General features: G+C 40.8%; 1 protein-coding gene across 3 annotated transcripts in view; it reads left to right on the forward strand.

Moving 5' to 3' along the window:
• Nucleotides 1–22,813, forward strand: part of LOC126284129 (peroxisome biogenesis factor 2) — a 101,779-nt gene that overhangs the window by 74,055 nt on the left and 4,911 nt on the right. For all 3 annotated transcript variants that reach the window (XM_049982839.1, XM_049982837.1, XM_049982838.1), the window contains exon 5: nucleotides 12,306–12,521. In XM_049982839.1, coding sequence (XP_049838796.1) covers nucleotides 12,306–12,521 — 216 coding nt within the window. The remainder of the gene's footprint in view (nucleotides 1–12,305; nucleotides 12,522–22,813) is intronic.

Raw genomic sequence — 22,813 nt, forward strand, 5'->3', positions numbered from 1 at the left:
TGGTTCCAGTTTTAGAACATCTTTGACAATGATATTCCTAAAGTTAAGCATGACTCAGTTTGGAATTCAGCTATGTAGCTTCATATTATTGAAAGTAAAAAGGCAGACTTATTATCAAGCTTCAGCTTTGGATGAAGAATTTTGTGGCAGGCTGGCAACCCAGTTTAGCCGTTCAAACAAATTGTGCTTAACATTACTGCTTTTTATAAAGTATTCAAACAAAATTAGTCAGCTGATGAAATTGGCTGTAGGCCATAATTTAAGTAAAACAACATAACATAACAAGCAAACAAAAAATGCTGAAATCAAGATCATTTATGAAACAGGTTGAAAAGTTCTTACTTGCGCTAATATTTTTGCGAAGAATGAGGCTGCGGACTACCTGATTACCTGATTGCTTCTTTCATTCAACAGTTATACCTATCCTCAAGGGCCGAGGAATGTAGAAATTTATGCCTGAAACAGGGCATGAAATACATTTTAGTGTGGTCACAATGTTGTCCTCAGCCATGAATCTCTCATTCCACTCTCCTGACCTGTCAGATTCTATTTTGTAGAAAGTCGATGCTACTCTCCACTTCAGAGCCCATTGACCAATCAGGATCCAGAAACTAAACATACCATTTCCTGTTAGGTTGCAGAATAGATACTCACTAGGACAAAAAGGGCACTGTTGCAGGCTGTTTTTGAACACCAGAACCCCTTGCAGGATTCAGTGAATCACATTACAAATGCAATTTAATTTTATCCTTTAAAAATGTTTGATGAAAGTGTGTGACTGTAGAAATAATTGTTTTGTCTGCTATAAAATAAGATTTGCTTCTGTCAGTCATGATTTTCTTTTTTTTTCTCCTGCATGATACACTTTAGGAAATATTTCCCATTTTCAACTGTACAGTCAAATGGAGTGATTTCGAACACTGGGGCGAATTTGGACAGTATGGCTTATTTGCTCTTTGCCACTGCATAGAAGCAAAGAGTTACTTATTTTAACATCCATGTGCTAGTTATTTTAAACGCAAGATTGTATTTATCGCTTTCCACAACTTTTATTTTGTGTCAATTGTTTCCCTAGGTGAATAACTGACAAACAATCTCAGTGTTAAAAATCCATGCATTATCGTAAAGTGGAAACTTTCTATCGTTGTGTCAAGTGGGAAGTTATTGTAACCATAATTGTTAACACGCTCAGTAGCTAACAGCATTGAGACAATTTCTGTACAAGTTTGTCGAGTTTTTCATGCAAGGTTATAAAATAATGACGATTTTTGTAAAACTGTGTACTGTGTGGGGTGATTTCGGACAATGCCAAGAATGTATAAGAGCAAGAGAGGTGCTACAGTACAGTGTAATTATGACCTGGAGCTTTTAGATAAAGCTATTCATGATATTCAGAGTGGTAACTTATCATGCAGAAAGGCATGTGATTTGTATGGTATACCTAAATCAACCCTAAAAAATAAAGTGCAGGAAGCACATCTGAAAAAAAAAATGGGAATACAGCCAGTGGTAAATAAAGAAGAAGAAGAAGGAGAAGAAGAAGAAGAAGAAGAAGAAATGTTGAAGCAAGGTATCTTGATGACTGCACATTGGGGATTTCTCTTCACTGAATTGGATATTAGTTATTTAGTTAAAGGCTACCTTGATAAATCTGGCCAAAAAGAGAAGAAATTTGGTAATAATTTGCCAGGAGAAGAATGGGTGCGTTTATTCCTCAAACGACAGTCAGAAGATATTTCCATTCGCTTAAGCGAAAATAATGAAGGAGCTCGTGCAGAAGTTAACAGAGAGACTGTTAAAATGTTTTTCTGCAATATCAAGGCAAAGCTGGAAAATCTCCCACATAGCAACATGATTAACTATAATGAAACCGTCATTCCGTATCACTTATTCGTAACAAAGGGCTACCTTAAAATGTGTAAAATGTCACCAAAATCAAATGAAAAGCATGTAGAATGTAAAAAAAGGCAGTAATTGTCCAAATTCACCCTCTATATACTGTAACTTCGGACAGAGATTTAAACAACACGTGTGTCTGAAATCACCCCAATCCAGGGGTGACTTCAAGACACTTTATTTAACTGCCTCAGATAAATATACCTACACATACACTTTCTGGTTCTGGGATATTTTATTCATTACATATATACCCTACCACTTCTATAACAATCAATTTAATCTAACAATATATACTAAAGTTACAATTAAAATAACAACAAAACCATCCGAAATCACCCTGTTTGATGGTATTTTTCGTGTATTATGATATTTATGCTTGATGATTGTGATGCCACATTATTGAGGTGCCTTTAGGATTTCTTGTTGCCTTCTTGTGCGGAAACTCATGTACATTAAACATCACTCATACAACTAACAGTCCACAGAGCACATGAAAAACAGAAACATACAATAACAAACATTTTATGTAGAATGTCTTTGTGACTCACCATACAACTGATTATTTTATTGTCAAATTCTTGAGATAAAACAGTTTTAAATCTCTCTGGCCATTGTTTTCAATTGGTAAATTATCTAATTTTCCTGTTCGTGCTACATTCTTCCTCTACAACTCATCAACTACAATTTCCCCTACCCCTCACCTACCAACAAACGTACTTGTGTTTATGGTGATTTTAATCATGCTTACCATTTTTGACGTTTATTAAAATTTCAGATGTGGTACATTGTTCCAAGGTACATGAATCTTATGAATTTTTATGCGTCAGATTCGATGAAAAGCTAACTTGTAAATTTCTACCAAAATAAAACTAAGTGCCAGCCCATAAATCAAACTTGTAAACCTGTAACTTTGCCTTTCACAGTCAATACTGTTGTCAAGTGAGCTGTACAGGCACTAACATCTTCAATCTTACCAGTTTCTCTCTCGTGCTTTTCATTCATCACAAATCCTCTCCTGCATATGTATTGGGACTGAAAGCTTACTAAAGGGCATGAATGGTGTAGCAAGATCAACTCAAGCTGATAAGTAACCTCAAGTGTTTGGCCATAAATCCTGGGGAATGATCAGTGCATGGCTTTTTAAGTTTTACAAGTCATTCATCAGCTCCTATGTTGATATTCAGAGCACTTTTTGGAGAGGATGGAATGGCTTCAGTTTGTATCTGGTGACACCTCTTCTGAAGTGACTTGCTTGTAAGAATCTTTTTGTCCTCCTGTCATACCCTTTCCTTGTCGTTGGCCTACCACTGCCATGTGGTGGGCAGACAGCAATAAGTTATGGTGGAAATGATGAGAGGGCATTTGTCATGCCAATCCCCCTCTCGTAATTGGCTGTAGGGGAGGAGTGGGAACAGCATCTATATAGTGATGTCCTCATCAAGGTCAGTGGTTGGCGCCAGAGGTGTCAGTGATGGTGTGAGAGACAGTGGATGCACAGGAACCAGAAACAGAAGTGGCAGTGACTGTGGCATTTGGTGCAATATGGGCTGCACTGGTGATGGCAGTCCAGGAGTGGGGGCAGCGGCAGGGACTCTAGACAGCAATCTACCATGTAGCGACCCCACTATAGCATGAAGCAGACCATTTGCAACACGGGAACAGCATTGGTGGGGGCAGGAGAGGTGGTGGGCCCTTCGGAACAGACCCCGCCATGTATGGGTGCAGCTGAATGAAGTGACAGGTTGTCTGTCCATCAGAAGTGTGAATGACACACAGGCACCAGCCTTGGTGATGCTTGATGACAGCAGGAACCCAGTTGAGCCTGCAGCCAAAACCATTAGCCCAGATAGGCGCATATGCCGGAAAAATCACTGAGCCGGCAATGGATGTTGCAGATGAAGGAGGGTCCATGGTTGGTATCCATGTAGCAGCACCTCCGGGCTCTTGTCTCCCACTGGAGTGAAATGTTACAAACACAAAAAAGATCTAAATCAGCTTTAGAGGACTTGCCAGATACATACTTCCGTATACGAGTTTTAAACCTCTGAACCATGTGTTTGGGCTTAGCATTAGATTGACGATGAAATGGGGGAGCTGTGAAATGGTGAACACCACTAGCCTGACAAAAAATATGCCAAGTTCTTGAAAACAAACTGGGGGGCCATAATTAGTAATCATGGTATACGGAAATCTCTCAACTGCAAAAATCTTCGATGGGGCCCAAATAGTGGCTGCCATGAACATGGACAGTGCGCCATGTAGGGAAGTTTGGAAAAGGCATCCGCTACAATGAGCCAACACTGATTTAGGAAAGCCCCAGTGAAATCGACATGTAGATACCCCACAGGGGTTGCAGCATTGTGCAGGTGGAAAAATGTGCGTGTGGGGCTGCCTGTTGCTGAACATGGTGAGTGTAAGCAGGATAAGCCACATAATGTCCCATATATGACTGGCCAATACATATGCAGATGGGCCAAAGCTTTCATACGAGAGGTCCCCCAATGCCTAACATGCAGAAACCGCAGTACATTACGGTGTAAGGAAGTGTGAATCACAACCCAGGCAGCACCATCCTTCGTAGCTAACAAAAGAACCCTGTCAAACACGTAAAGGCAGTGCTGGGGGAAGAAGTAATATGCAAGGGATCCAAGGCATGGCCCATTAGTTTTTTTGGCCACCTGTGCTGCACAGGAGAGGGGACCCAACTAAGTACAGGATCTGTGGCAACAGCCAATGCCATACTGCCACTAGTGGTGGGAAAACCATCAACCATATTCTGGTTCTCAGTATCTAAATAGAAACAAAGCAACTCATCCTGATCAAACACAGGGTCCGGTCCGATTGGAAGTGTAAGCAAAGTGTAATTTAGACCCAGCCATGTATTTGTGCACCAACACCATGCCAGGACCATGCTGACCGGCACCTGGAGCCTGCACGAGATGCTGTTCCAGATAGAATGTGAACAGACATGGGGCAGATTGAAACTTAGATTTAAGCAAAGTGAAGGCTTTGTCACAAGCTGGCGACCAAACACAAGGGCACATTTTTATGCAAAAGCGCATGCAGGGGCTGAGCAACAGTGGATGCGTCTGGTAAAAGGTCATGGTAGTTCGCAACTTTACCTAGAAATGCCTACAGTTCCGTAATGGAGGTTGGCCGCAGCAAAGCCGCAATTGCATCAACATGCTGACTGACTTGACCACTGTGTGAGAAACCTGAAAAATTAGGTACTCAACTGATGGCTGAAAAAATTGAGATTTAGCAAGATTGCACTTGAGAGCTGCAGACCACAAAACAGAAAATAATGACTGAAGAGTACTAAGGTGACCTTCGGTGGGAGAACTTGAAACAATGGTAGTGTCAAGGTAAGTGATGTAGCTGGGCACAGAGGCTGTCAGCTGTTCTAAAAAGTGCTGAAAAATTGTGGATGCACTTGCAATGCCAAAGGCAAGTGTTGATAATGGTATAGGAATCCTTCGCTTAAGGATTCGAAAGGGAAAGGCAACATTTGGAGCTTGTCAAGCTGGAACGCAACAGTTCTGGTATGGTAAGCAGTTGAACACAGTAGCTGAGCATTTATTGATTTATTAGTGTACACAAGCATAGAACAGGTATATAGAAAACAAATATTTTTTTATTCTTGAAACATTAAAACCAGTAAGCCTTAAAACTTTAAAGTCATGCTTTTTTTATTTTTATAGAATTTAAGTTCACTCAAAATATTTTGAAGTAATTACTGAAATTCCAAATTAACAATAATTTCCTTTCCCTTTAAAATTAGAAACAATAGCCTTTAAAAGGAATTACAATAATCCAAGATATTTAGAATAATGACTGAAGTTTTAGATTTCCCAAGTTTCATTTTTCTTTAAACATTAAAACCAATAACTTTAAAAATTTGAAATTATCCAAGATATTCTTTCTAAATCAAATAAGCTTAAGGTTGGAATCTCTTTCACATTAGTATACTGTAACTGGCCATGGGGATAGTAACATGTGAATGACTTAACACCAGTTCAACCAGTCCAGTTGTCAGAAAACCAATGTTAGTTACAGAATAACCAATAACAGATTTAATTACAATTCACTGAAGCACAACATGTGCTAATGCAGCTGCACACAAGTAAGCCTTTCACAGTATCTGATACATCAGTACATGGCTCACTTTGCCTCAGTCCCAGGCTAAGGACACACACTTTACATAACAAATTATCACTGTCAGACTTAACCAAATTACTTCCACTCTGCCTCTTGAACACGAGTCAATTTGGGACAGTACAGTTAAACTTTGATGGGATTGATTAACAGCTTTGTAATCACTGAAATTAATTAACTCCCTTACATGCAAATTTTGGTCAGTGGTACCTGAAAACATGTATCCACAATCATTTCTCTGGAATATCATGTGCATAGTTCAACATGATATACACACCCTGGAAGGCCTACAGCAGAAGGGCATCCGATTAGCCACACATACATGGAAATTTGCAGAACACAACCAGGGTACAATTCCGTGACACTACAGTCAATGATAAGCCCAACTCACTTTTTGGCGCAACATCTCAACATCCAGCGTGATGTGTCCCAGAGGAAACAGGATAAATGCTCCTGAGACTTGCTAACTGAAAACTGTTTAACTTACACGATGAACCTGCGTGCAACCTGAGTCGATCACAGACATTTGAATTATTGTTCCAGCCAAGGCCAATGATCCAGTTCAAATTCCAAACTGAATGCCTAACCTCACTAAAATCAGCAAGAGAGTGAGGCACTATCTCTGATGTGACATGCTCCTTGCCATCCGACTGACTAAACAGCAACCTCCCGGCTGCTGACCCATCACTCGAGTAATGCCAAAAGACTGTGCTAGCAGTGCACAACTAGCATTCATCTGGCTCTTGCTACGTGGCTTATTCTGCCCTCTGTTGTCCAGTCCACCAGTCACCTCACGTTTGCCCGGTGCATGCTTAAAACTGCGATTTATGCCTGACATCTCTAACCACAGAACAATTTTTCCTTGCGTAAAGCTGCACTGACATCAGAAATTGATATGGTTGCATGTAAGCATTGCAGAAGTATGGGCCAAAAATCACATGCCAGTATCAGTGTATGCTTCTGACAAATCAGTCTTGGAAAAATAGTGGCTGCCTGATAATTTGGCTAGCAACTCATCATGCCAGTGTAAAGAGCATGTATTTATCATGGACTGGGCCTTAATCGTGACACTGAAGTTAAACAGTCTAATTTGGCATGATTATGCAATGCGACAGGCATGTGCCGCACCCTTAAAAAAACGAGGGCAGGCAGACTCTATGATATTATTGTGGGCCTGAAAACCAGTAGCTCAACTAAGCCCAGGAGAATACAGCAATGAAAACTCAGAGCAGAGGGACTCTGGTTGCTGATACAGAGCTTGATCTTACCTAAATTTATCTCATCAGTAATGGGGAAACAAAAATCATTAAAATGCAGGTCCTTGATATGGGAGTGATCCACTAAAATGAAGGGAAGAGAGCAAACACCAGACTTGTAAGTTACAGGAGCAGAGAACTGCCCTAGGATCGGAATCTGCTATTTATTGTAGCTAACTAACTTCACATATACTTGTTTGGGGTGCAGTTCGCCCTCCTCATGGATCACAAGCCCTTAGTGCCACTTTTCGGGCCCCATTCACACCTCCCAGAATGGACGGCTCAGCATCTTCAGCACTGGGCGTTGTTCTTGCATAATTACCCTTACACCATCTGCTAAAGCCCACCAGTCAACACACTAATGCAGATGCCTTGTCACGTCTCCCAGCAGGACCCGATCCGGCATTCGACCAGCAGCAAGTCCTGGGCTTCCACATCGACTCTGCCTACCGGGAGACTCTCGATGGATTTCCTCTGACAGCTATCCAAATCGCCGCTTCCACATGCAGACACCCCATTCTGCGGCAAGTCCTCCGCTATGTGAACCATGGTTGGCCTCCCTACCTTACCCGACGTTTGAAAACTGACTTCAGGCCATGGCGTCACGTCTCACACAGACTTTCGGTAATGGAGGACGTGCTCCTGTTGTCCACGGACTCGGATGCCCGCCACCAGGTCCTGCACTTATTACACCGCGGACCCTGGGGGATGTCTCGCATGAAGGTGTTGGCTCGACAACATGTCTATTGGCCAGGGATCGATGGAGACATTGAGCACCTGGTCCGTGGTTGCACAGTGTGTGCGCGTCATCAGGCTAGTCCTCCACAATCTTTCGTGCCCTGGCCAACACCCAGCCAACCCTGGGACAAGATCCATCTAGATTTTGCAGGCCCCTTCTTAGGCTCCATGTGGCTCCTCATCGTGGATGCCTATTCCAAATACCCATATGTGGTCCGCATGGCATCCATGGCATCCACCACCACTGACGCCACCCTCACCGCCTTGGCCCAGGTGTTGGCCATTGAAGGCCTTCCTCACACATTGGTCACAGATAATGGGCCCCAATTCACGGCGTCCTCATTCCAGAACTTCTGTTCAGTTAACGGTACCAAACACATTCGCTCTTCCCCCTTCCATCCTTCATCCAATGGCGCGGCGGAATGCCTGGTTCGCACTTTCAAACAGCAGCTGATGGAAGCAGTGGAGCCGTTGGCCACCACCTCGGCCTTCACCTTTTTTCTAAGCTACTTCCACACTACGCTGGTGGCCGGTCATAGTCCTGCCGAACTCCTTCACGGGCGACAACCTCGGACCCTCCTCCACCTGCTGACACCATCCCCTTCTGGGCCCCGCTCTCGCCCCTCTCAGCGCTGCCCCATGGCCATGTGGGCCCTCTCCTATGGCAGCACACCTGCATGGACACCCGCTATGGTGACGGCGGCTCATGGGGGGCGTGTGACGACTGTACAGACACACAGGGGGCTCATGCGTTGCCACCATAACCAACTCCACCCTCGGGCCCCTGCCTTGATTCCTCTCCCACCGCCTTCCCTGCTTCCTGGTGCAGACACGTCCCTTGAGCCATTCCCTTCAACCTCCATCTCCTTGCCGGCTCTGCAGACACCCCTTCCGTCTCGCCAGGGTATAGAGACGCCATCTGACCCCCTGCCCTCTGGTGACACCTTGATGGATGCCGCAGACAGTCTGCCCTCCCCTTCCCCAGTGGTCCCTCCGGACGTATCACAACCCGTGCCCTCGTTCTGCCCACCTCGGCATCGTTCGGGGCATTTCCGCCCTTATGCACCAATTTTGTGGGGGAAGGATCTGGTACCTCCCACCGTGGAAGTCGAACATGTGCCAGAAGAAATGGATGTGGCCAGCCCATAGAGGGCTCCGCGTCCGCGGTGGCTCTTCCGCGCAGCGGCTCTCATGCAGCGAGGGCGCCACTGCTACACCACATGCAGACTGTGGCCAATAGCCGCTTCCTCTGGTTTCGTATATAGGGACCCACTCTGCCCTAGCCCAGTCAGTCTGATACTCGCTCTGGATTGCATCTCTATCTCGGCGGTACTGCATTCTGGTCGTTGCTGGTTGTTGACATTTGCCTGGTTCTGGTTCCGAGTGGATTTACTGTTGGTGTTTGGTGTTGTGGTTTCTACAAGCCTCTGTTTTTTTATCTCTTCCTTGTTTTGTCGGTTGTTGTCTGTTGCGGGTTGTCATTGGTCTGTCGTCCGACTCGTCCTTGTGCTTACCCGGTGGTGCGTGCTCCACAGCCGGCGGCTTCCCTGCCTAGCGGCTCCGATCTGCAGCCCCAGGCGTTCCGGCGGTTGTTTTTGGTCACTACAGTAGAGATAGTGTCCATGGTACTACTGTGTCCTCCATGTTTGAAGAGGAGTTACACACCAATGCAGTGTGGCCTTACTTTTGACACTTTTTGCAAACGGCCCAATGCTTAGGGCATGCAGCACACTTGTGGTGGGTGAAGGAGTACAGGCAAGATGGAAAGGGGGCACCTGGCTGCTGCTGTTGTGAGGCGGCCTGTTGCTGCTTTTGCCATAACCGACACTGACCTATGTGACGCTGAGTTGAAGGTTGTACTGCTGCAATGGATTCCCTGTCATCCTGAACACTTACAGACTGCCTAATAGGGGTTGGTTGAGCAACTTCCATTACCTCCTCCCCACACAGGTTTCTGGTTGCCGGCAGCTCATGCCACTTTAACGCATTGTGCTATATTAAGCACATCCGTAAACACCGGATTCCCACACTGAAGTGCTTTTTGATGGATTTCCCCATCTCGGGCCAGACGCATAATAACATCAAGCACCATGTGATCAATATAGAATTCGTGATGGGTGCTAATGACAAATTTACAATGCTGGCTCAACCCATGTAATTCTGCAGCCCAGGCTTTGTAAGATTGGGTTTGGTGTTTCTGACAATGGTAAATTTCCACACACATCACAGTGACATGTGTACTGTCACAGTAATAGAATGAGAGAAGCTTGCACATTTCATCAAATGATAAGCTGGCCAGTACATGCAACAGTGCAAGTTGGCACAACAGCAGATAAGCTAGGAAAGAAAGAAATCCACAGATTTGCATCGCCCAGGCGAAAAACCTGTATATGTTAGTGTAACCATATCTTGTAGGAGTCCCAAGCCTTAGCCAATTCATCATATGCCAGGAGGGGCAATGGTTGCACTGATGGAAGAGTAACCTGCCACGAACATGCGGATACCACTTGATTGACAGTGGTGGTGAGAGCCCGCTGTTGTTCCATGCTGGGCAATGAAACGTTGGAGTATTCCTTCAAGATGCTTGTCAGGTGACATAGCACTGACACTAACACATGGAGAAAATGTGACCTGGAGAAAATGTGACCCTCACGCATCACCAAGTTCGTTATAGCAAATATGATAGTATTCCTTCAAGATGCTTGTTGGGTGACTTAGAACTGGCATTAACACACGGAGGAAATGTGATTCTCACTCGTCACCAAGTTTGTTGTAGCAACAACAAACACAATTTATGGAACATAGTTCTTTATAGAGCCAACATAAGATACAGTGAAGTACAGGTTGCACACAGCACTAAACACATTAACTGGACAACAGTAATACAGGTTACAGACTAGGCTGAACATTCACTTGCAGTTGTGTAAATAATACTGTTTCTTTGGTGGCTCACCAGTGTGTGCCAGGAGCCGATCCGCCTCTATAAGCGGGCCTGTGAACTGTATGGATGTGTGATCTCTGAGATCAAAAGCATCATGAGTGAAGGTATATAAAAAACCAGCCACTTCTGCTGGTGTTGGAAGTTATCGATACTGAATATTTTAGGTGGTACAATTGGAAGCTATTGATAGTGAATATTTTAGGCTGTACAAGGTCTGATATGATATGTTCTGTGCTTGTGGGTAAACATGTTTTTAACCTGCTTTCATTTGCTAATAAGTAAGTGCCTGATACACCAGTGTTGATAGTGTCACCTTGAAAAACAGTATGTAGTTGTGTCCAATACATCTTTTACGTGTTGTGACTAGTTGTAGAAGATGAACCATTACACATTAAAGGAACTTGCAGATATAATTTAGTGTATGATGCTGCAAGGTAACCTGCAGAGCCAAACTGTCTGTAAAAAAATTGTCAGAACAGGTATCTTCCTAATTGAAAGAAACTTATTGCTGTGGTAGAAATTAGATTGTTCAACCACAGAGAGATGATGATGATGATGATGATGATGATGATGATGCTCGGTAAAGAGTTGTTCATTTGGTAGAATTTGAGGAGATGTTATTGGATCATGTGGGAACACATTCATAAAAATACACTTGTCACCTTGCCCATAAAATACTGATTTTGAAGAATATAATGTGGAGAATGCAGGTGGAGCATCGATTACACACTAATCATAAAAGTGGGCAAGCAATGGGGCTAAATGATTTTGAACTCAGATTTCAGTTCTGTCAAAGGATTATCCTGCACACTACTCTAAGTTCTGAACCTGTTACAGATTGTATCATTCATGGATGAGACGTCTTTCAGTGATGATGATTTTTTCAAAGCCGGGAGTGATGGAGAGTATATTTCATGCTCGTCTCAGGTCACAAACCATGATTCTCTGTCAGTTGGTGAACAGGAATTGTACAGTTATATGTATTGAATTTGGCAATCAGCATTTTGAACCCTTGTTATGATGAATGTGTTGCTATAAGATGTGAGTTGTTTATATGAATAAAAAATTTCTACCCTTGGGTAGGGATTTCTACTGCCTGTATAATTTTGACTGTAGAGGTTTTTTTTTTTTTTTTTTTTTTTTTTTTTTTTTTTTTTTTTTTTTTAACTGAAATCCGTTAATATTTTGATGAGGGCCCTCACAAATTTCTGTAGTTGAATAGAACTATATGGAAAATAATTAACCTGTTACAAAGATTTTGTGTTTCATTGGCATTAATTTCATATACTAAGTAATATATGTGTGTCTTTTGACAGGAGATTTTAAACCTTGCACTGCCACTTATTAACACTATTACGATACGACGATGGTTTAACTGGCTAAGAAGAAGTCGGGGTACAAGTGGAAGATATCAACAGCCAATTGTCAACCCTGTTTTTACAACAACAACACGGTGTGCTGTTTGTAATGAGCCTCCTATTCAGCCACAATGTATTGGGTGCACTCACGTTTTCTGCTACTACTGTGTGCAGGTGACTATAACTGATTTTCTGCTTCTGTTCTTTATTAATTTAAATGCTTCCTTGCAGAAAGGTATGTAGACTAGGATTTTCCATGCATTACTAGTAAGTGTAGAATAAGATATGTGTTGTAAGTGTACTAAGTGTTTGGCCCTGGTTTTGGCAGTGTTATTGACACAGAAAGACAACATCCACTAACATAAAAAACTTAATTTTAAATGTTTTTGAGAAGAAAAGAAAATTAATAGTAGAGAAGGTTAAGGTAGCCCTTGAAATAACGGGAAACCAATACTCTTCTGCCACAAATTTGTTGTTCATTCACTTTATCTTTAGCTCTGAACTCCTTACACCAGAATCCAGTTTTAATATCTAGATTTATTATCCAGTTTTATTATCTCTTGCAAGTAAACAGTGCAGCAGTTAAGTATTGCTATAATTGTTGAATATTGTCTCTCATTCTGTTTACACAAAATATTGAAGTCATTATCTCTGCAGGCTGGTTTAATATTGGTATTTTCTCTAAAAGCAGTATGAAACAAAGTCAGATTACTAACTGACATTTAGATTATGAGTTTACTGTGGTCCTAACTATTTAATACCTTAACATACCTCCAATCACATTTTGTGTATAGTTTGTATCAAAAGAAAAAATCACTTGAGAAAACTATAAATTTACAAAGGACAACATGGCTGGCCAGTAAAACATTGCTTCTGCTAACCTTCACCCCCAACAGCTGCTGTCTATGTTTAAAATCGTAAACCTTTGTGTCACTGTGTCTGGTAGCACATTCAGTGTAATTCTTCTTGAAGCCAGGCATATACTTGACCAGAATATTTTACACAACCTGAAGAAGCTATCCAGCCCATTATCAAATATTGTATCTTTAATGTGGTGACTCTTTGCCACAAGTACCATCCGCCAACAGTTCCCTCTCCTAGGATTCCCACATACACACGGCCTCTTACATCTAGAAACTGTATACACAAGCTCTTGTGATGGCCACTTGAAAGTTTCTCTAAAACTTTTTTATTGTCACCTTTACCCTTCATCCTCACCCTCAAGTATTTCACTTTTTAGTGCCAAGCCTACAAACAAATAAAGGGGACTGCTATGGAAACCAAGGTGTCCACATCCTCCACTAATCTCTTCATGGACCACATGGAAGAGGAATTCCTCAAGACTGAGGATCTGCTCCCTGAGGCTTGGTACAGGTTTATCAATGATATCTTTGTGGTCTTAATTCATTATGAAGAAGAACTCTTTCACTTCCGGCAACAGTTAAACTCCTATTTTTGACTCAAATTCTTCTGGTTCTGTTCCAGATCCAGAGCTATCTTCCTTAGGATTGAAGCCAACATCCAAATCTCACTCCATAATAACAGTAAGCACCAATACCTACACTGACAACTGCCATCCCTTCTACATCGTGTGCTCCATTCTGTACATCCTATGCGTCATTGGAAAATGTATCTACTCCACCATCACAAATCTCAAGACCTGCTCTAACAACCTCATATGGATTTTCTCTCTCACAGCCTCCCCCCTCCTCTTCCCTCGCAGACCTTATCTGCAAACAAAACTCATGGATAGTAGCCTCTGCTGAGTAATACAGGTCCCACCTCCAAAAATCTTTGTAGATCCCTCCCCCCTCCCCTCCCCCCTTGTCACTGAGCACCACGCAGGCCTTTACTCCAACAAGGCTACAATTTTCTCAATTGAACTACTGAATTTCTCCTTGATGTCATCCCTAAACCACCCACTGTAACCTTCTGTAGCCATTCTAACCTGTTTAACATCCTCTTCTGTGGCATCAGGTATTTATTAAATGCAACATGAAACAGAAGTTATTAAGTTCAGAATAAAATAAAACATTTTTCCTGAGCCACAAGAAAATAAAAAAATGGATATAGGCTAAAGTTAATAAAGGAAGTAACCAGACAGTAACGGAGGTGTAGTGATTTGATGGAGAGTTGTTAATTAACTTTGCCCATCCGTAGGGATCGAAACATAAATGGCCACTCGAACCCACACCGAGGTCTGACAAATGTGTGAATGTGAAAAAAGTGTTGCTTCCTCTTTTGTTTGCATAGGTGGTGTGAAGAAAAGCTCCAGTAGTGTCTGACGAGGATCCCCATGCAATAATTCTGACAGGCTACAGGCAACTATCATGTGTGGGCATTGACCTGTAAGAAGCTAAAAATGTGTATCAAGAGCTGAGTGTGATTTAACTTACCCCTTGGCTATTGCTTTTTATGTGTTAACATTGTGAACAAAATGTTCTGTTAAGCCATTATAATTTGTATAAAATGGCAAGGTTATTTGTGAATGGCAAATCACTGAAATTTGGGTGCTGTGAACACAGTTTCTTGTCCACAGCTGAGGTGCAGGATACTCCTTGGATGGTGAAAATTATGAAAATCTTTTTGGACTGCCACATTGACACTGATATAATTGCCTACAGCAATCTGATAACATAAGCAATGTGAGAAAAGGAATCCACCACAATAAACCACTTTCATGATGCATATGCCCCGGGACAACCAGAAAATCTGGGATAAACTTGGTAATATTTCCATCCATGAGAAATCTGGGAAAGGCCAGGGAACTTGTAGAATTCTGGGATTTTTCATTTTAGTTTTCAGTTAAATTTTTGTGGTTTTGACTGGTAAGAACTGATACTCTAACAAAAAGTTTTACTTTAGCCCGCTGATGCTGAATAATACTGCAGCAATAAAACAGAAACGAGAGAATAACACCAAAATAAAATTTTAGTTGCAAAAAATGTCCATTTAAAGAAAATGCAGTGCACACACAAGCATCTGCTGACAACAAAATGTGTCAAGAACTATGCAGTAATTCATAACAACAAACTGCTTTTAATGCCTGTTTTTTGTGTGCCTCATTTCAATGAACATGACTTCACAACTGTTTACATTTGTAACAGGTCACGGGAAAAATATTGCAACTGGTGGGTTCAAAAGTCTTACTTTCAGACTAAATTTCCTTTTATGCAGGATGAATTATGTTACATGTGAGACTGTGTGATGAATTTCTTAAATCACAGAGTGTTAGACTCTAATTCAAAACTTAATGCTGAGGACGAGCAACTTAGAAAAATTTCTGGCCCACAAGTCCAGCCGTCTATGGCATTATGTAAAATTATACTGGGACATTTGTTTTTGACGCATCTTAAGAAGGTAATATATGCTAAAAAGACCAAGATTCCAGGTTAGTTTTTCATATTTATTTTAGTCCTTTCCTATGCAATAGAGATGGTGAATTTTATAATCATGCTTGTCGAAAATATTCAGCTGCTGCAATTTAAGCTGTTGCTGCTAGGACCCTACCTAACCAAACCCTTGGAAAAAAACAGCAAAAAGTTTTGACAGTCAGTATTATATGTGAAAGGTTAGCTTTTCTTGTGGTTATACTGTGTTTATATTAATTTAAACTATTAACTTTCTCTATTTGTGTGTTCATACTACTTAACATGATGTTGCTATTGGCTTACTGCAACACATTTCCAATGCTCTGAATATCTGCTGTCATTGGTTGGTGAGATTATGTAACATGAGCTACAATTGGCTGACAGAAGCGTGTCTCACCATCTTGGATGTCAGTGCTGCAGAATCTAGAGTGGTATAATTGCTGGAATTCCAGTTTATACTTTTGTATTACAAAATTTTGCAGTGTAGATTTTGCTGCACTTCAAAGATCTCTCCAAAAGGCATTGTTTTTTGTTGATTACATATCGTAAAGTACTGGAAAGTTCTATACTGGTATATAAATCCTTCACCATTCAGGAGACTGATAAGTTTTACAGCTCTGGGGGAAAATGTGTGTGTGTGTGTGTGTGTGTGTGTGTGTGTGTGTGTGTGTGTGTGTGTGTGTGTGTGTGTGCGTGTGTGTGCGTGTGTGTGCGTATGTGCGCGCGTGCTGTTGCTGCAGGCATGTGGCACCTCAGCCCATCAGTTATCATCTTCTTGCATTAACAGCAGCTGATGTTGACATATTTGAAGCTGATGTCGTTGGACAAAGAAGTAGTGGTGACCTGATGGTGCTGTGGCTGACAACTTGAGGGACCATCCTCTGCATACATACTGGAGGAGCTGTTGGAGAATTTGGTCAAAGGTGGATGCTGCTGCAACATCACTAGAATTGATTGGAACGTCTTCTAAGGATTTGGGTAGCCATCTGGAAACAGACTGCTTGATTCCTGTTGAAATCTGAGCCTGGGCTCATAGGAAGTTGAGGCAGGTTGTCTGTAGGAATATTTTGTGGATATTAGAGTATAGTGTACTGATAGTGTGATAAATACAAGGCCCAATGATGCAGGCAATGGACTGTTGTGTTCTGGATTACCACACATTGAATTTAACTTTCAGTATAGGTTGTCCACACACAGACATAAATTATCACTTTCTGCTTGAACCTTGAAAGTTGGCAGTCACAAAGTGCAGCTTTTGAAATCAGATTTGGGATGTTGCAAAAATTCTAAATGGGCTTCTACTATATGCATCTCGGTGAGAAAATATTCTGAAAGTATGACAGAAGTATTTGACGAGGACATCACCAATGGGGAAACTGACATTTGTACTAAGTAATATAGTTGCGGATTGGTTGACAACATAAATGCCCACTGACAGTCCACAAACTTAGCATCACTTGCCTGAAAATCCAGTGCTAATTGTTTGTGGTTCATTTACCAACCTTCCTGTGCATCTTTGAATGGTTGAAAAGTTGGAAAATCTGTGCAACACTTGTGAATGTGTGAGCATTGAAAATGTCAAAACTTTTACCAGTTGATCCCATTGTTGTCACCAGATTGAGCTGCCATGGCAGCAGTTATTTGTTACACTTGCATGTGTACGTTATAACATGAAGCAAAAAGTTTACACTAAAATAAAATAATTCTACTTAGCTACAAGAAAATTAAAAGAACATGGGCAACTAATTCACTGTCCTCCCAGATTAAAGTGAATATGGGCAAGTTGCCAGATAGTAACACAGGTGTTTCTTGATAGACAGTGGTGGAATGCACTGCAGTAGTTATTTAATTTGCTTAGTTGAATAAATATGGCTGGTCATAGTTGTCAAAGTGTAATTTCAGTGTAGCATTCTCACACAGACATAGATGACTTGGACAACAGTAAGAGCAGTTTGAATTGTTATCCAGCAGAGTCCATAAATACAACATTGTCGTCTAGGGAAGCATTGGTTAAGATCAGAATACAGCATTGGCTGAGACACAGAGATTGAGAACGAGATTGTGCCCACTTAGGGTTAAATAGGCTGGCTATGGTCAATTTGTAAGAGATGCTCTTTTTTTGTTGGTGATAGTGCACTCTTTGATATTCCAAATCTTCCATTGATATGTCTAACAGGGTGGCAAGACCCAATTTCTTGTTGTTTCCCCATCTTCTTTCCAGTTTTTAATTGCACCCTTTATTGAATTTCTCATTTGTTTTCTTGTATCCAGCTTTTGTTTGTCACCACTGTCTTTATTTCATCTGTAGACTGAAGCTGTTACAATGCTCTTTGACCTTCTACTCTTTCTAAAGCATCCTCCTCCTCCTTTGATTCCCCTCATCTTTGCAACAGGTGGATGGCTCTCATAATGTTTTCGCTTTCAATGTGTCTTTCACCAATACTTCGTCCCATGAAAATTCTCTCTCTTTTTTTATTTTAATTTTTTTTCTATCATGTAAAACTGTTTTTTCTTTGTTTCCTCTCATCTATCCAATATGTGGGTGACTTGTAATGTTTTGTCTTTTAAATATTTCTATCACCAGTACTTCATCCCATGAAAATAAGTACTGGCTAGCCATTCTCTCTCTCTCTTTATTTTACTTTTTTTTTGTTCTTTAATGTAAAACTTGTTTTTGCACTCAACACCATCTTCGAGGAGCACAGTTCTGATTTTCTGCTTGTGTATGGTTCAGTGTCATGTCTACTATTGACCAAAACCAAGTAGCTGAAATTTTTGTCTGAATGACATCGTAGGTGAAAATAATTGTTAATATGAGTTTATGGTGATGGCCTTCTTTCTGTTACTGGTTATTGGAGATATGTGTCTGTGAAAAACTTTTGTATTTGCACAGAAATTTGACATGTCCATAAAATTCGGTGAAACATATATTCACAGTTCACATACTACACCCAATGAGTGGATAGATGGATCTAATTAGGGAGTAAAGGTGTCGATTTCAAAAGGACAGTGTCTCACTACAGACACACAGGTAGCAGAAAAATCTGATAAGGACTTGTAGTTCTGCAGACTGCAAGGTATTAATACATCTAAAGTTAAAAACAATACACTTTCTTTTGGACTACAATACATAGAACAGAAGAAAGTGAGCATATCTTTTAAATTTAGATATGTAGATATTTAGATATATAGCCATGAATGAAAATTTCTTCCATTTTATTAATGCATTTATGAATTGTTTCTGACCAGTGTAGGAAAATTAGGCATTGTGTCAAACGCACTTTTAATTTTCAAACCATGAACTGAAATGGGAGATTACCGTAGAAAGGTGAATGCTGCAAATTTTTCAAGGTAATTGTTCTACCTTTTATTATCTGAGTGAAGTACATGCATAAAGCACTGTCACACTTCGACTGAACAAATATATTTTTTACCAGGTGGCTGGAATATAAACTGATATCAAACTTGGAAGAAAAGAATCTGTTGTGCTTGATAATGCTCTGCAAGAAAAACCACAAACATTGCATAACAGCAAAACTGAGATGGCCTGTTGGCTAAATTCTTGTAACATTAAATTTTACCACAAAAGCACAAAGATTTTGGTGCTTGTCTTAACAAAAAGCATCAGACTTACAAAGATTTTAACTGTAGATGAATTTGTGCACATTAATGGTAATTTCCCTTATCACCCTGTACTAAATGTCATAGAAATGGTATGGGCACTGGTAAAGAGCTGCGTGGCTGCAAAGAATTTTACCTAAAGTATTTAAAAACACATACAGATCAGGGAAAATTGACAGCCAAAGTGGAAGATATGGTTATTGATATACATGCCAGTGATACTGAGGAGTGGTGGTGGTGGTGGTGGTGGTGACGGTGATGAATTTCTGACCTGTTCTAAGGACAGCGAATAGATGGAAGGTCAGTAGACAAAAAATTGATGTTCTGCATGCTCTTTATTTTACATTTTGAACATTGTAGTGTGTAATGTTGTCCATTGCATCTTTTACCCCATTAACAGTAAAGGATGTGCTTTGTGATATTTCATTTACGTTGTGGGTGTCTGGTGTAGTACTGCTTCCAACTGATTCTTTTTTTAAGCACTATTCAAGTGAGTGCAATAAGGTGACCACTAATGAAAAATTTTCTATGCATGTTCAGTAGAAACATCATACTTCCTGATTGCGCACTAACATTACTAAGAAATCATTCCTTATCCTGAATCCCAAAAGTGTCACAGCACCAATCAAATTTTAGCTGGTTTCCCTACTTCTCAGCCTGTACTGTCTCAGGGGGTCCCCCCCCCCCTCCCCCCCGCTTTTCAAGCTGTGGAACTTTTTTTCCCCTCTGCCCAACTTTTCTGTAGAATTGCCTCTTTACTATTATCTTCCCTCATAGGATCTTGTAAATGGGTGATCAGGCCCAGACACATGAATCCCATTGCAGTTCCCCTCCTGTGACAAATCATTTCACATATTAACTAAAGCAGAGGTGACAGTAGATCCTTTCAGATGGTTACCTTGCAAGTGAGGGTGTGGAGGGGCTCCAATTAATATGTAGTCACAAAAAATATGAATGTAGACTTCAGTTTAGAAGGCACCTCTTCTCCAGCACTCGGGATTTCCCCTACAGCATGTTGACCCCCACCCACAATCCCCACAACTACCTCTCCCCCTGCATTTTACCAGCTGACTGCACATCTACTCTACCACCCAAGTTATTCTGCACGCATTCTAACACGGGAATTTCACCCTATTAACTTCTTTTGCAAGAATGTATGAACAAAATTGCATTATAGGGTAGGGATAAACTGAACTCTGATACTGTTAAGCAGGGTGTATACGACCCGGGACAACCGAGAGATCTGGGAAAAACCTGGGAATTTTTTCATCCAGGAAAAAACCGGGATTAATGCAGGAATTTTTTGGGATTCCGGGAATTTTTATTTGTTTCAGTTTTCATTTAAATTTTTGTGATTTTGATGGGTAAGAACCAATACTCTCACGAAGGATATTACTGTATCCCGCTTCTGCAGAATAATACTGCAGCAACAAAACATGAACGAAAGGAAAAAACGAAAATAAAACTTAAGTTGAAAAAGAAATACACCGTATACAACAATAAAACACAGTGCTCATACAAGCATTTGCCAACTGCAAAGTGTGTCAAAGGCTTTGGGAGGACTATGCAATTCTTCCTAGCAACAAATTGTCTCTGATGAGTATGACGTCACAACTGTTTATGTTAGATTCGTTTGAGCAGTTGCGGGCGGGCTCTTGTGCATGTGCAGTTGTGTCGCGTATGAGAAGTACCTTCTCCCGCTTCTGGCTACAGACGTGTGGTTGAGCACCACTATCTAATATTGCCCGATTTGGAAATATCAGAGATCCTGGGCTGATCCACAGAGCAGTCTGAGTTGTAGTGGGGAGTCTCCATGTGACCCGTGTTTACGTTTAGTGATTTTGCTATTTCCTCTTCATTTATTGCTCTCACATTAAATGAAAATAAATGTACGGGCGTGAGCTATCAGATGAATTAAAATGTGTTCGCATAATTACGGAAGGCTAAAATATGTTATTAGTTTCAGGTTATCTCCACCTTACTGACAGTCAAGCATTAATTGTCTTGCAGAACAATGAAGTTATTTTTGTCGGTTTTCTAAAGAAATTTGTCTTTTATTAATCTTTTCCGCTGGGGCAGTGAATTTATTTGAAACGAAGTGTTTAATTCCATACTATGGGCTACTTTCAACTGTTTGCTGCATTTCAAAAGTGCATGTTTTCATCTTTCAGCATGTATGGCATTATGCTATAATAAAGAACCAAACATGAGATAATACAGTACCGGTACTCAAGAAAATTTACATCTGAATCTGGACATACAAATGTGCACGTTAAGCCGAATTATGCATAGTAGTATGATTCACGAAATTCCGATGTTCTTGGAGTATCCTCTGATGTCTTGTTTCTTTTATGACATAGTGTAAGATCTTCTAATGTTTTACACCTACAAACATACGGGCTCTCTGCATCATCGTAGCTGCGCAAGCACAGTGATGGCTGTTTCTAGCGCTCTCTGACAACTACTGTAACGAACCTATTTCTAACAGGTCATGGGAAAATATTGTGAATGGTTGTTGAAAAGCATTACTGTCAAAGTAAATTTCTTTTTACGTGCGAGAATGTGCGATGAATTTCTTAAATCACGGAAAGTTTGACTCTCATTTAAAATTCAAGACTTTGAGGATGCACATTCAAAAAATTGTGAGCTCATAAGATCAGACATTTTTTTTACTGACACATTTGTGTGATGAACCATAAAGTGTAACACGCACAAGAAAGAAATCAACATTATATGTGAAAGCTTAGCTTCTCTTGCAGCTTATTAATCTTTGAGACCAATATTGCATGTGAAAGCTTTGCTTTTCTTGTAGTAACATTGTGTATAAGTGTTTTTTTTTTTTTTTTTTTTTTTTTTTTACTGAGTTTGGTTTTCTAAAGGTCTGGGAAGTTATTCGCTGGTGTATAAAACCATAACTATTCAAAGGATTGATAAGTTTTACAGTTCCGAGGTAAAGTATACTGTCACGTAACACGGAAAAAGTGTATTTTCACATAGTAGAAAGTGTAATTTTAACTGGGAAATCTGAGAACTATTTTTTTTTCTTGTCTGCTTATACACCCCAGTTAAGTCACTGTTCTTGTATTTGGAAGGCTTTACTCCCCATCCTGATTTAGGTTTCTGCGGTTTCCTTAAATTACTTCAGTCAAATATTGTGGTGATTCCTACTCTAACACCATGGGTGATATGTCTCCCATCATTGCCAAACTAGACATGTAAGTATGTAAATGTCTCCATGTGCAACATCCTTGTAAAAGTGGTCCTGTATGAATAAAACTACTACTGCTACTGCTACTACTGCTGCTGCTGCTGCTTTTATTGTTATTATTACTACTACCACCACCACCACCACCACCACCACCACCACCACTACTACCATTACTACCATTTAGTACTTACTGTTTGGCACTAAAAACCCAGTACCATCTCTCTTCTGTTGCTGTGGACCAAGGCACAGAATCTAATTTTGACATC

This window comes from Schistocerca gregaria, chromosome 8 (genome assembly GCF_023897955.1).
Source record: "Schistocerca gregaria isolate iqSchGreg1 chromosome 8, iqSchGreg1.2, whole genome shotgun sequence".
NCBI lineage: Eukaryota > Metazoa > Arthropoda > Insecta > Orthoptera > Acrididae > Schistocerca > Schistocerca gregaria.